Source organism: Coturnix japonica, chromosome 1, assembly GCF_054131305.1.
Source record: "Coturnix japonica strain WE chromosome 1, WE-NBRP24, whole genome shotgun sequence".
NCBI classification, from domain to species: Eukaryota; Metazoa; Chordata; class Aves; order Galliformes; family Phasianidae; genus Coturnix; species Coturnix japonica.
In genome coordinates, this window is record NC_140663.1 from 120,831,852 (window position 1) to 120,846,377 (window position 14,526).

Here is a 14,526-nt window from a genome sequence, read left to right on the forward strand (position 1 = left end):
ATTTTGTGATGTGACTACACATGCGAACACATACCTTTTAGATGTCCTTTTCCTAGTTTTCTGCATTTTCACATCTGAAAGAAAACATTTGCATTGTATTGTTACAGTATTTGAGCACACAAAAGCACACATTCACATGCTAGCTCAGGAATAATCTAATTTACTTATTTGAGCCTACTCATAGTGTCATAAGGACTACACAGTAACATCTATTTCAGTTACTAAATTAATCAATGAAAATAACGTTTCCTCTGCTTCTTGGTATTTGGTCAATAGTAACAGCGTTATTATATGTCTCATATATCTTAATTAATTAATGAGAAATCCTATAAAGTAGATGGTGAATAATTTAATTTTAAAAGAAGACTTGGAATGTTGTATTTATTCATTTCCTGTAACTGAAAAGAAAGACTGATGTCTATTCCGCAGTTCAAGATGTAGTACAAAGTACTATCACTAAAGAAATGACCAGGAAAAGATAATATCATATATACTACTATGAAAATCTGCATGTGTATGTAAAATACAAAAAACAAGACTTAAAGTAAGACAGTGAAACATAAAAAGTCAAAACATCAGTCAGGCATTGGAATGCACTGCCCAGGGAGGTGGTGGAGTCACTGACCATGGGAGTGTTCAAGAAACGTTTGGATGTTGTGTTGAGGAATATGATTTAGCTGGGAAGTATTGGTAATGGTTGAACTAGATCTTCTAGGTCTTTTCCAACCTTGATAATTCTGTGATTCTGTGATCTTTAAGTATTATAGTTGAGGCTATAGAAGAACTTACAAGATCTACCATAAAGTTTAGAACTCCATGAATCACCAAGAGAAATTAAAACTACCTGGACATATATACAAGCCTGACTGGAAGTACTTTTACTATATAAACATCATTCACAAACACATTCTTCTTGTCCAGATGCATTAACACAAGCTCAAATTCCTTTTATATTGGTAGCAAATTGGTTGTTTTAGCCCCAAATATAGTACAAAACTAAGAATTACTGTAACACAACAATATATTAATGTGGCATGACAAGAGACTCTCAAGAACTATTTACCCCATTGATAAGAAGTCACTGTGATCTCCTTTCAGCAATCTAGCATACAGTGCAATTATAGCTGACACATGCTTTGGACATAACTAAGCTGCTGTAAACCTGCTTTGGCATTGGCAGGAGTATGACTGCAATTGTGAGGATCTTGTTACAATATCCTCTTGTGTGTCCAGCTCTTTGCATCTCAGTTCAGTTGAGCTCTGGTCCTTCTCACTGTGGGTATACACAGCCTTTCCTCAAAAAAGGCACTATTCATTGCAAACATATCAGGAGAAATGTTATCAGCTGACCTACCCAGAGCTTCCTGTTGTGTAAACCTGCCTTTCAAAACAGTTGTGCACTTCATACTCTTTCTGACAGAAAAGCTCTTTTTTTCAGGGGATTCTCTTTGCTCTGGGCTTTTTTCCCTTGATTTCACTCCACGGCTCAGGATTCGCAGCATACTCGTCTTTGTTTGCTCTGCAGGTGTTGAAAAGGAAAGAAAGAAACAGCAAGCTTGTTTGTCAAACACATGCTGGGGATTTCTGAGTTCCTTGTTGGTATCCAGTCCCAATTTTTAAAGAACCACACAAGACCTCAAACACAACATTACTTCAGTGGTAGTTTCTACTTTCCCAAGGGTGAATACTTTCTTCACACCAAACCAGGAAAACCTAATTCAAACTGGCATACAAAGAATACATCAAAGAAAAAACAGTGTTACAAGTGTAGCAAGGAGAAACATTACTGCAAGAAATGCTGGTAATTAGTGAAAAATCGACCAGCTTCTTACTCTCACCAACAACGTGTTTACTTGGTATGAAAAGAATTAAGCATTTAATATATTGAAGAACTGCTTACAGAGACTTCAAAATGTTCTGTCTGTGAAACATAAATAGACATTTGTCTGTGTTAAGTAAGTACTTAAAAGGAACTTAGGAGGGAGGTCAGATAGCGATAGGGCAAGTGCTGGCACAGCTGCCCAGAGAAGCTGTGGTGCCCCATCCCTGGAGGAGCTCAAGTCCAGGTTGGATGGGGCCCTGGGCAGCCTGAGCTGGTGGGGGGCAGCCCTGCCCATGGCAGGGGTTGGGGCTGGTGGGCTGTGAGGTCCCTTCCAGCCCAAACCATTCTGTGATTCTATGATTCTATGAGTGAAAAGCAAAAATCAGATAGAATTTCAGAAAGATAGCAATTAAAGGCTTCATCAAAGGCTTCATCTGTTTCCCCAGCAAGGGATGGTTTTTTCTATTATAAACAGTCTATTTTCAAACTAGTGACTTAATTTTAACAAAAGCTTCAGTTCATTTCAGTCATACCTGCAAATAATGCTTTCTTCCTTCGAACAGGATTCTCACCATTGGCTTGCCAGGTGTATCCAGTACGCCGATGTGGACCCAGTGCTGGCTCTTGTAAAGCACAGCACAGCCTGCTGTGCTCTTCCACATGTTCAATCTCTGAAGACAAAGTCTGTGTTGGCTTCTGATCACTGACAAAAAGAAGAAACAAGCTGTAAATGACCTCAAGCGTAAGATATCACTGGTTTATAAAACACTAAGTTGAAGACCTCAAAAAGTATAGATACACAAACATACAAATGTTTCCAACGGTGCAAAATATTTTCTCTGTTATCCTAGTTTGTATTTCAAAAGGGAGCTCAAAGGAGATTAAAATATTGTTGGTTTCTTGAGCTATTTAAAAGTTGTTCTTGAGTCTAAAAGATCTTTGTTACCTTTACCCTCACTCACAGCTTTAATAAGGTCAGAATGTTCTGTAATAGTTACTTCAAATTTGGGGGGAAAGACCAGACTAAGTATGATTACATACTTTTTGTCTTTGTACTGTTACTGCACAGATGAATGAGGCACCAGGCAAGCTCTTCCCTTCTTTTTATTAATGCTTCTCTCCTATAGAGACTATAATTAACTTCATGTTTGAATCTGTCTGTCTTTGCTCCCCAGATGGAAATCAGCTTAATCAGCCACGCTGAAAACTTTACCATAGTGGCCCAGGAGTCTGACTCCACTACACTGTAGAAGGACCTCTGTTTGAACTGCCATTCTTGGCACCATAAGACTTCCAACAAGTTCTTCATCTGACGCTGAACAGCAAACTATTTTTAATGAGATTCCTTATCTCTTGATAAAAAGCAGAGACAAATATGGCACAAACGTACAGAAATGCAGTATAAGATCAAAAACATGACAAAGTAAGCTGAACTTTATCCATCGTGTTTGCCAATTTGCTCTTTTAAACAAATTCATTTGTAAGTAATTTCTGTTTCAGTTAGCATATTCCAATGAGGAACATTCTAGTCATAAAGCACCAAGCCAACTCTACCCATGGACAATAATTTTTTATCAATTCTCTAGTTTGGAAGGAACATCTTTACCAGAAACAATAAAATATTTTCATCTCATTGCATCAATTATTCCATCCCAATATTTCAGTTATTCCATATTCTATTCAAGTTGCACTCAGTGATCCTTAAGGGTCCCTTCCAACTCAGAATGATCTATGATCCTATAATTTGAAACTACCTACTATTTTATTACCATTTCAGGAATCACAATATTCATATATTTTTCCAAATTTTTCATTTCCATAAGTGTGACTATTTCATTAAAAAAAAAAAAATACAATCTTTTTCTTTAAAGAGGACAGTGTCAGAGGTTACTTAAGACAATGACAAAGGAGAATCTTAGCAGAGAGTTCCTATTTCCTGTTAGTGTCATGGCAGTGTGAAGACATACCTATTCTCTGTATTATTTTCTTCTTTATAACAGTCCAGCATCAGACATTCAGCATGAAAAGTCTTCACTTTCTCTAGGTCTTTTTCTCCCTGTTCAATCTCTTGTTTTAACAGACGTATATCTTCACTCTGTCAAAAAGAAAATCAGATTTTTATTACAATTACTCCCAACAAGTTTCATTACTGAACTGAACTGAAACTATGAAAGCTTTGATAAAAATAATTTTAAGAATCATTAAGAATAGAATCATAGAGTGGCATGGGTTGAAAAGGACCTCAGAGATCATCCAGTTTCAGACCCCCTGCTATGTGCTGGCAACCACCAGACCAGGCTGCCCAGAGCCACATCCAGCCTGGCCTTGAATGCATCCAGGGATGGGGCATCCACAGCCTCCTTGAGCAACCTGTTACAGTACATCACCAACCCTCTGTGTGTAAAACTTCTTCCTCCTAATATCTAATCTAAACCTCCCATGTCTCAGTTCAAAACCGTTCCCCCTTGTCCTATCACTGTCCACCCTTGTAAACAGCTGTTCCCCCTCCTGTTCATACACTCCCTTCAAGTTCTGGAAGGCCACAGTGAGGTGTTCCTGGAGCCTTCTGCTCTCCAAGCTAAACAAGCCCAGTTCCCTCAACCTTTCCTCATAGGAGAGGTGCTCCAGCCCTCTGATCATCTGAATGGTCCTCCTCGTGGAACTCCATGAGTTCCATGTCTTTCTTGTGCCTGGGGCAGCCTGGACACAGTACTTTTGACTCAGTTCAGCATTTTTTCATGTAGTCTTCCCATTTCCTAAACCCAAGATTGTTTTATTCACTTTCTGTAAGCATAAATAAGTCTATAGCAGAACAAGATGAATGTGTGTGTGGCAATACAGTCTTTCAAGCTATTATTCCTTTTCAGAAAAAGGACAAGCATACCCTAACAAGGCAGATAGATACTCCCTGAGATGTGAGCAGTCATATTTCTGAATACTTTAATGAGTAGTTTAGTAGTTTCCTTCATTCTGAATAAGAAATTAATTAATTAAACTGAACTAAGCTAAGCTAAACTAAACTAATAACTGATGTCACTCTATAGATCAGTTATATCACACATTCTGTCCTGAAAAATGCAAGTGAAGGACTTTTTTGAGAACATATTGAAAGTGAACTGACTGGGAATCATTTGGACTACAGCAGGAAACAGGAAGGAAATTCCAAAGCCTGTACAACTCCCACAGGGCAAAAAGGCCTGACACAGATAACACAGTTTCTAGCACTCATCTTTCCAGCGTGCAATGTCACACAGTCCACATCAGCAGCATCACTCAAATTGGCCAGTGCAGTCTCTGCTATCTTTCAAGACCTGGAGTATTTTCACACCTTTCTTCTTTTAATTAGCATCTGTGAAGTTCTGAACTGCCTGCTACTGTCTTGTTCTCATGGTTCTACTTCCATAATTTCTAAAATTTGTGGAGATAATTAAGGGAGTTTTAACTTTTAGTTACAAAAAGATACACTTTAAGTGGGCATATCTGCTAGTCCATTCAGAAATTTTCTAGTGGGAATTGTTAGACTGAACTCATAAGTTATACGTGAACTAACTACTTCTCTAGAAGTAGTTACTTCCTAGAGTAACTACTACTCTAGGAATTTTACACATCGTAGGTCTCGCTCTAGTGGCTATTGTAGAGCAAACTTTCAGCAGAACTCAATTCTGCAATCTCTCATTCACTTGGATGACAGAAAGCAGTTTCATTTTAAACAGAAGTTTATTTATGAGACAGGGATTAATTTGGTCTATGTGCTTGGGTTTGTTTTGTTTGGTTGGTTTGTGCAATTGCTGTGGAATTGCAATATGTGCCCTGTGGTTTCTTCAACAGCATGGAGAATTCTACAACCATCCCACCCTGAAAATGCTTGATGTTGTCTGATCTCAGAAGCTAAACAGGGTCAGGCCTGGTTAATGGATGGAACACCTCCTGGGAACAGCAGGTGCTGTAGGCTTTATTTTTTTAGGAGGGCCACTAAGATGATCAGAGGGCTGAAGCATCTCCCATGTGAGGAAAGGCTGAGGGAACTAGACTTTTTTAGCCTGGAACAGAGAAGACCTCAGGGAGACCTCACTGTGGCCTTCCAGATCTTGAAGGGAATGTATGAACAGGAGGGGGAACAGCAGTTTATAAGGGTTGATAGTGACAGGACAAGGGGGAATGGTTTTAAACTCAGACAGGGGAGGTTTAGGTTAGATATTAGGAGGACGTTTTTCACACAGAGGGTGGTGACGCACTGGAGCAGGTTGCCCAAGGAGGTTGTGGATGCCCCATCCCTGGAGGCATTCAAGGCCAGGCTGAATGTGGCTCTGGGCAGCCTGGTCTGGTGGTTGCTGACCCTGTACATAGCAGGGGGGTTGGAACTAGATGATCACAGTAGTCCTTTTCAACCCAGGCCATTCTATGATTCTATGAAGAATCAAACATTTTTAACTACTCACATCACTAGACGTTGCAACACCAAGATCAGTTGAATAAACGTTGTAATAATGAAAGCGTCCCCCTGTTTCAGTAGAGAGTTCATGCAAAAATTTATTAGCTTCTGTATCATCACAGTTGAAGGATACAGTATGAATGGGAACTTTAGGATGAAGCTGGACTTGAGCCAAAATTGTTTGAGGGGGCTGAAAAACAAACAAACAAAAATGTATGAAACAGATGGCATCTAAATCAAATTTAACATAATAAGGAGAACTTGCATGAATTAAATCAGCCACACTGTTGCTTAGACACTGGTAAGTATAGATGGTTAAAAATATGCATTTTGCATGAATTGACTATTTCATAATTTTATGAAATAAGCTAATTTAAAACTGAAATTGAAACACTGACAATGCATTAGGTCACAGGATACTCTAATCAAACTAAAATTAAATGATAATCAGCACACTTTGTTTCTTAAGTCCTAAAGTTTATTAAAGCAAAGGAAATCAAGCTACTACATTAGTATTTAGAATCACTACATGTATATCACTGGATAAAAATGGCTGATATTTTGATTAAACTGATTTATTTCAATGACAAGATGATTCAATACCAGAAAACATAACAGAGGTGGAGAAATAAGTAAAGCTTGTGTTCCTCTTCCAATAAAGATATAAAAGCTATGTGAGAAAGTTTAAGATCATCTATAGACAATGTTGAAGGATCACCAACTTCTGATAATATAATGGCTCCTCATACACTGTCATAAATCTTGATATGTTTGGCTTTTTCATGAGATTTCCAATATGTTTGTTTTCTGAACTTTAATAATGATGGCAATCTTGGTCATTTTGCACTTTCCCTCTAAAGAATTATGTCATAAAATCAACTATTACATAGGTTAAAAAAGTATTAATTAATTACTCTCTTCAGAAAAATATTTAATGTGGAGTCTAGCTGTATGTTAAGCCTAATTGCTCACAAATAAAATATGAATATATGCTCCTAGCTTGCAGAAGTGCCAAACAATACAGATACTTTTCAGTTACAAATTGATAATTTTAACACGTGACAGCCAATAACAACCAACCTGCCTGCAGAAAACATTAAAAAATAAACCTAGAATTAAAAACAACACTCAAAGATGTAAGTTAAAGTCTCACATCTGTAAATTTAAATCAAGTTTATGTTTTGATATTCAAATCACTTGGAAGCCCTTCACCCTGGGCTATCTTCCTTTAATCAAGAAAAGCAGAACAAGAAGAAATGCAAACATAGAATTGAATCGTAGAATTGCTCAGGTTGGAAAACACATGAAAAATCATCAAGGTATTATTTCTGCCATATACTTCAGTAATTAATTTTATAAGCCTTCCAGCCCAGTTGTTTATCTAAATAAAGTCAGGATTTTTCTTCATATCTACTATTTAAACAAAGGTACATTTTCATTAGTAAATAAAGTATTTTTGAAATGACTCTTCCTGCATGTTGGGTAGTTTGAATATTTAATTCCAAGCATAGAATAGGACAAACATTGTTATCTTTAATTTTTGATTCATGAGAGACCTGCCCTACACAAGTTTTAATATAAATCCTACGTTCAGATGTGAAGATCCAACCTTCATGTTTAACCAATTAATGATCCTTAAATCAACTAGTTAGAAAGATCAATGTTACCATGCATCAAAGACTAGACATTGGGAGAAGAGCTCTAACCAAATCCCTTCTCTAACAACATATATCTCAAGTGCAATTTTGAATTACTATGACAACCTCCAAGACACTCTGCTCTGAAGGTGCAACATTCATCTCATACAGTTTGCTTCATTGTTCTGACACTACCAGTGTAGCACCACACCACTGCGTTTTCTGTTTTCTCATTTCAGAAATACCTGATCAGGTCTCCCATCAGTCAAGAGATAAATAGCCCGAGTGTCAGCATCAGCAAGAGCAATTTGGAGAGCTCTGAGTGTATTTGTGGAACTTCCAACCTAACAACCAAAGAGAAACAAATGAAGAAGCAGTTATAAACGCTACCAGTTCTTTCTCTCTGTAGTTAAATTCATGATGACAGTGATTCAAGGGGTATTCTGGAACTGAAATTAGCAAGAAAATGGTGAAAATTCTTACTTATCAAAGTAAGTGTCAACATAGCATAAATCGGTACCAAATTGGTATTCAGTAATTGTGCAAAAATATAAAATGCTGAGCAACAGCAATATGAGCTGTGGAAAGAAATGTAATAACTAAAAATACAGGGTAAAGCAATAATGAGATACCTAAAATCTTTATGTTTGAGTAATTTCTGTCATTCTCTTATGCAGAGTTCATGATCTCTTTTTTATTTTTTGAGAAAATACAACTCTACATTTACTGAAATGCATTTCACAGCTTAAAGGAACCAAAAAACTACAACTCATATCTTCAGATTTCTACTTTTCAAACACTGAATATGCAAGCTTTCCAAATTCCAGGGCAAATTAAGGCTTTGTCAGCGTGGAAAACTGTTTCATTGAGTCGCAGTCTTATTCTTTTAAAGCAAAATTCCTAAAAGGGAGTTTTGTGCTATCATAACGCTGAGCATCAGTCTTGATGCAGAGCAGTGAGGACTGTAGTGGTGTGAGAAGAGACCCAGGATCCATGTATTTAATGTGTTATAGAAGATAAATATAAACCACTAATATCATGCATGTAAAACTATGTTCAAAGGTAAAATTATTTCTTCAGTCCTATTAACTGTGTTAAACCTACTCCCAGTTCATCACTCCAGCAAACAGTTTTACTAGAATTGGCAGAGAAGGTAAAACAGATAAAATGAAATAGGAGGTACAGTCTAGGAGGTTATTCTACATCTACATGAGAATATATGTCCCAGGTAACATGACAGGTCAGATGCTTTATCATCCTGTTTACTAATCCATAGAAAAATCTTAACAGTACCTACCCACATGAAATACTTGGTCTGAGCCATTTTCTCTATGTTAAATATACCCAATATTCCCAATATTTCAGCACGCATTATAAAATTCAAGATACACAGCACCTGTAATTACGTGCAAATTGCCCATCCTGGCTATTTTTAATAATGGTAGATGGCCTGGAACTGATCTGCAACATAACTACTTCTGCTATATCATGGGAAAGAACAGTGATGCTGATGATATGAGAGAAAAGACTATGTACCTTATAATGAAAGCTGTTCATTTTCTTAGCAACTACTGTTACAAATGCACACTGTCCATATCAATGTTTTAAAAATCTGAAACCCTCCACGTTTTAAATATTATTAATTCCAAAGGCATTTTTAAGTTTTTAAGTTTAACAGTTACTTCCTGGGGCTGACTATGAGCATTTCAACTCTGTTTCAGGGAAAATTACTCAGCTTTTGGCCAATGTCAGAAAAAGAGTATTGGGCAGATAGAGTGATGCTTGGTCTGAATATCGTTGCTCTCATGTTCCTCTACAGCTCAAAGTCAGCCGTCTGTCTTTGCACCAAAAGGGACTAGACATGTTCCTGCAGCTCACAAGCACTGCTTGCAGCCATACAGTTTCCTGTATCAGCTCCCAGCTGTGAGTCCATCAGCTCCAGCCCTCATAGAGGCAGTATGCCCACAGCAGGAGTGATAAGTTTAGAACCAGGATCTGAGCACTGTCATCATTCATGAAGAAATCAAATTTGCTGGTGTTGTAGCTATTAGATGTAGCAGGCTGTAAGTAGAAAATTAATATAATCTTTAAAACAAGACCACTATTAAAAGATAATAACTGACAGATAATAGCTTGTACTCAGATCTACGAAAGTTTATTTATCATCTTTATATTCTCAGCTTATTCATGTAAAATACCTCATGAATCCAAAATTACCCCAACCATACAAAGGACACAAATATAGCTTTGTACAAACATGCTGCATGCTAATTAGCTTCCATGTTACCTCAAGCCCTTTGATCCAAAGCCAAGCATCTTGCAAATTCTCCTCATTAACTTCAGCAAGTTTCTCTCTCCATGCCACCGCTTGGGAACTAAATTTCACAAAATTAAATCTCTTTTTGTGTCTCAATTGTTCCTGCAAGAGACAAAATCTAGATTTTACTCAGTGCTGAAAGCAAGAATACTTGGATCTTGAAATACTGGCCAGCAATACTTCATTTAACTCATATGTAGCTGATTACATCATAATAAATCATGATAATACTTAGCTGTGGCATATAGGCACAAAGAGACAGACAGAGAACAGACGATTTCTGCCTGTAATTATGAAGATAATTTGAACTTCTATGTTTAAGTCTCCATTTACTCATATTTCTCAACTATTTGAACAGCAAATGCCTAAGAAGGAAAGAGAGAGCAAGGAACATAGGTATGAACATTGGTATAAGGAAAACATGACAGCTTAACAAAGGAAAATGAGATCACAATCAAAACAAGACATTATTTTGTGGAGGAGAACAAGAATCAAATGCAGAGGCCAGCAAGGGGAATGAAGACAACAAGAGAGAATTAAGAATTTGCTGAAGCTGCTTTTGGACAGAAGTTTTAAGGAGTGAAGGTTGTCCAAGCTAGTACAAACTTCCTGAGTCTGGGATCTTTGACTCCTTTTTTATCACCATTCCTGTACAGTTGCCTGTGAAACCTTCTGGTACAATATCTCATCACTTTCTAGGTTGATCTGCCTAGAGGACTGCATCATACTACATCCTGTTACTTACACATAGCTCAAAACTTCTGTGTTACAGTTCTACCTTTTCTAGCTCTAATAATGATTGCTATCAGTGTTAGACTGATAGAATTTTTATATTAAAATTTAAAATTTTAATTTTAATTGAAAAAATTTAATTTTTATCAGTTACTTCTTAGAGATCTAAAAGAGTCAATCCCATTTTAGCAGTTTCTCTCAACTATTAGTGTAAACTCAAGCAACATCACTGTAGATTTCTAGAACATCCCACACTTTTCAGTACACACTGCTACTAAGGTATTGCTGCACCTTACAAGTCAATTTGCAGAGTTCTGAATGACTGTGCAAGATACAGGCAAGCTCAAAATGCTCTGTGCTCTCTATCTTTGAAGTAGGAAATACATACCACAACATGCCAGTGGAATTGGTAAACACTGCTAAAAACTGAAAATGAAAATTCCAGGTCTTTAATTACACTGTTTTACTGCTCTTATATATATGTATTTTCCTCCTGATTTCTTTCAAACATTTGTACAGATGGACAAGAATTTAAAAAAAAAAAAAAAAAAAAAGGATGTTAAAAATATTTTTTGAATTCCAGTGATGAATAGGGTAACAGAAATGAAAAATAGGATAACAGCCATCCAGAAAAGGTCAGCCTACTCTAAAGGGCTCCTCAATCATCAGAATCATCACTTCATCAAACCTGGATGAGCTGAAATATTTTCTCCTTCACTAGTGGCAGCTTGTCCATCATAGACCGGGATGTATCAATTAGAATATAGACATCATCTTCAAACACATTCCCAAAGAGACCTCTGCTTCCTTGTTGAAGCCACTTAATCCTGAGCAAGGAAGAAAAAGAGTAAAACATGGTACTGCTGTGCTTTCTATTCCTGTTCTTTATGCACTGTTACCAGTCTTTTTCATGGGTAATATATTGACTCTGATGTGCCAATAACCCGCTGCTATGTAATAATGCAAAACGAATCTGTGTTCTAATTTCAGTAGGAATTTGGAGACAAACAGAACACAGACCAGATAAAAAAGAAAAGCAACTTTATAATATCAATTATCCAGTAGTTTGAGCTAGCAAATCCCATGAGAAAGTATTTATATCTATTGCCCCTGTAACTTATCCAGCTTGAACTCCAGAAATCATTTAAGCATATGCTAATAATGCCTCCCTTTTCAGAAAACCACTTGAGAACCTATTCTGTAAGGAACTCGACCACTTTAAAGAGTCTTAATGTAACACAGATGCTTCAATGCCTTGTTGACCTAGGGCCTTAAACACAGACTTCATTTTACATTTTAAATAGGATTTAAGCACGCCTGCCAGTTAAATGCATGCAAGCATGTGGTTGTGTACAAGAGCATTTCCTCAGTAATGGCTGCAACAGGTTCAAATCTAATTTCCCTTGAGAGTCATAAGCTACTTGACTACTCTGAAACACAGGCATTTTAGCAGATGGAAATATAATGGCTCTGGAAAAAATACGGCTCATCTTCCACAGAGGTTCAAAAAAATGGCATCACTGAAACTTAAAGGAACCTATTACATTCATTACTGACAGGTATTATGCCATTAGTCAGTGTTTGATGAAGTCTACCAAGACATTTTAACAGTGAAACAAACTATTCTAAACAACAAACCCGTAATCTTGGCTTGGATTTCAAAAATATAAGCACACCAAGGTGCTGTACCTCAGATTTTCTTTTCACAGTATGTTAACTTTATCCCAAATATAGCAAGATGAAGATAAATTAAAATGGACAACAGAACTCTGTCTGATCCTGCTAAATATAATATTATATTTATTATATATTATTACACTATTATATTTTGGTGGAGAAGTGGCAGTAAAACAAAAGTTCACAACCTGTTTTAATCAGTGAGACATCTCATTGTCCTAATATACGAAACATGGTTTCAATATTTAGTGATCCTTTTGGATCTACAACATCCATTTTGAACATTCTGATCTCTTTATGTAGATAAGAAAGCTAGGAATTATGTAACATATAAAATGTTAAATATAAAGATATAAATGTTTTATGTAACAGAACACTAACCTTCCTTCCACTTGTCTGAGAGCAGCCCTCATTTTCTCTTCATACTGCCTATACTTTTCTGTAGTAACATACACATGAACTACAGATCCATCTTTCCAGAAGGTATGTACAAACTTGTCGCAGTATTTAGCATGAATTATCTTTCTCTTTGTCTCCTAAAGCCAAGAAAAACGGGTTTCATGTTCCAAGCCACATTTTTTTGCTGTGTCCTACAATATTTAGTAAACAGACTTCAAAGGTACATGCTGATCACAAATGATCAAGTGAGGAAATGGGCACAATAGCGTGGTCACAGAATTTGTTTCGAGAACAAGTCAGTAGAAACCAGTTTTACTCCTGTAGCTTGCAAGAACAGGAGCCTGCAGAACAGCGTGATGGTAAAGCTCAAGAAAAACAAATAGAAGAAAAAAGAATTCAAATTTATTTTAAGACCTGCAAGCTCTGGAAAAGCAGATACTAATGTTTCTTCTAAGGAAATATGAAGATGATGAACAAACTTTACCCAAGGCACTGCTTAATCCAGCCCTCATTCTTCCTTGCAGATTGTATGTAGACCAGGAATAATCAATTTCAAATAGCCCTCTGAAACAATGCATGACTATCTTTGTCTCATTCCACTAATAAACTGAGTTTAGCAAAAGAACACATAACAAGATCATACATTTTATCATAAATTCAACTATCAATAGACATTTCAAGTTTCAAAACAAATAAAACCCTAACAATTCACAGGCTGCGAAGGAAAACTAATGCTACTCACAGCATCAGTTTGTGAAGATTCATCCTCTGGTTTAGTTTTGATGTCAACAATTCCATCTGCATGGCGAAATGTACAATCAGCGAGTGCATCGTACACTGTGAGCTTCTGAGCTTTCAAGCCGTACTTCTGCAGCCACTTCTCAGAAGTCAAATACTTGTTACATTTATTCTCTTCTAATGGGTGATCAGCTTCGGTTCCTAATAAAGGAAATTCAAGAAAAAACTCTCATGTGTAGTAGGGTTCATTTGAGATATGCTATTTTCAACAGGCTATGATACTGGAGTCAAAAATATCAAATTTGTCTCCTAAATTTTGTTAGGCACCTAAGCAGTTTCAATTTTGTACACAACCACCAACACATAGTTTTGAAATCAACAAAAATGATTATGTCATTGATTTAATTGTCTGAATATGGGCTTAGTCGTCTAGGGAATCATTTCTAATTCTGACAGCAAAACTAATTTGAAGAACCTGGAAAAATAATCCAAATCAGTTCTGAGTAAAACACAAAATTAAATAATAATAAACACCCAGATATTCCTCAAACTTAAAATCCAGAATGATAGACTGCATAAGAAGATAGAAATGCCATTAAGAATGCCTAGTATATTATCAGCTGTAACTATCCGTTTCCATTTTTTTCCCCAAAAACTTTCTGACTGTGCACTAGAACTTTCTGTGTCACAAATTTACCCAAAGATGGTTGCTAGATTAATGGAGGAGAAAAACAGAGAGAGCGTGGTTTACTAGAAGAATTCAGATGTTTGT

General features: G+C 36.6%; 1 protein-coding gene across 1 annotated transcript in view; it reads right to left on the reverse strand.

Moving 5' to 3' along the window:
* Positions 1–14,526, reverse strand: part of VWA3B (von Willebrand factor A domain containing 3B) — a 58,544-nt gene that overhangs the window by 18,437 nt on the left and 25,581 nt on the right. Inside the window, 10 exon segments of the mRNA XM_032441591.2 lie at positions 35–74; positions 1,355–1,519; positions 2,356–2,525; positions 3,790–3,917; positions 6,262–6,444; positions 8,137–8,235; positions 10,179–10,310; positions 11,629–11,767; positions 12,999–13,153; positions 13,759–13,955. Coding sequence (XP_032297482.2) covers positions 35–74; positions 1,355–1,519; positions 2,356–2,525; positions 3,790–3,917; positions 6,262–6,444; positions 8,137–8,235; positions 10,179–10,310; positions 11,629–11,767; positions 12,999–13,153; positions 13,759–13,955 — 1,408 coding nt within the window.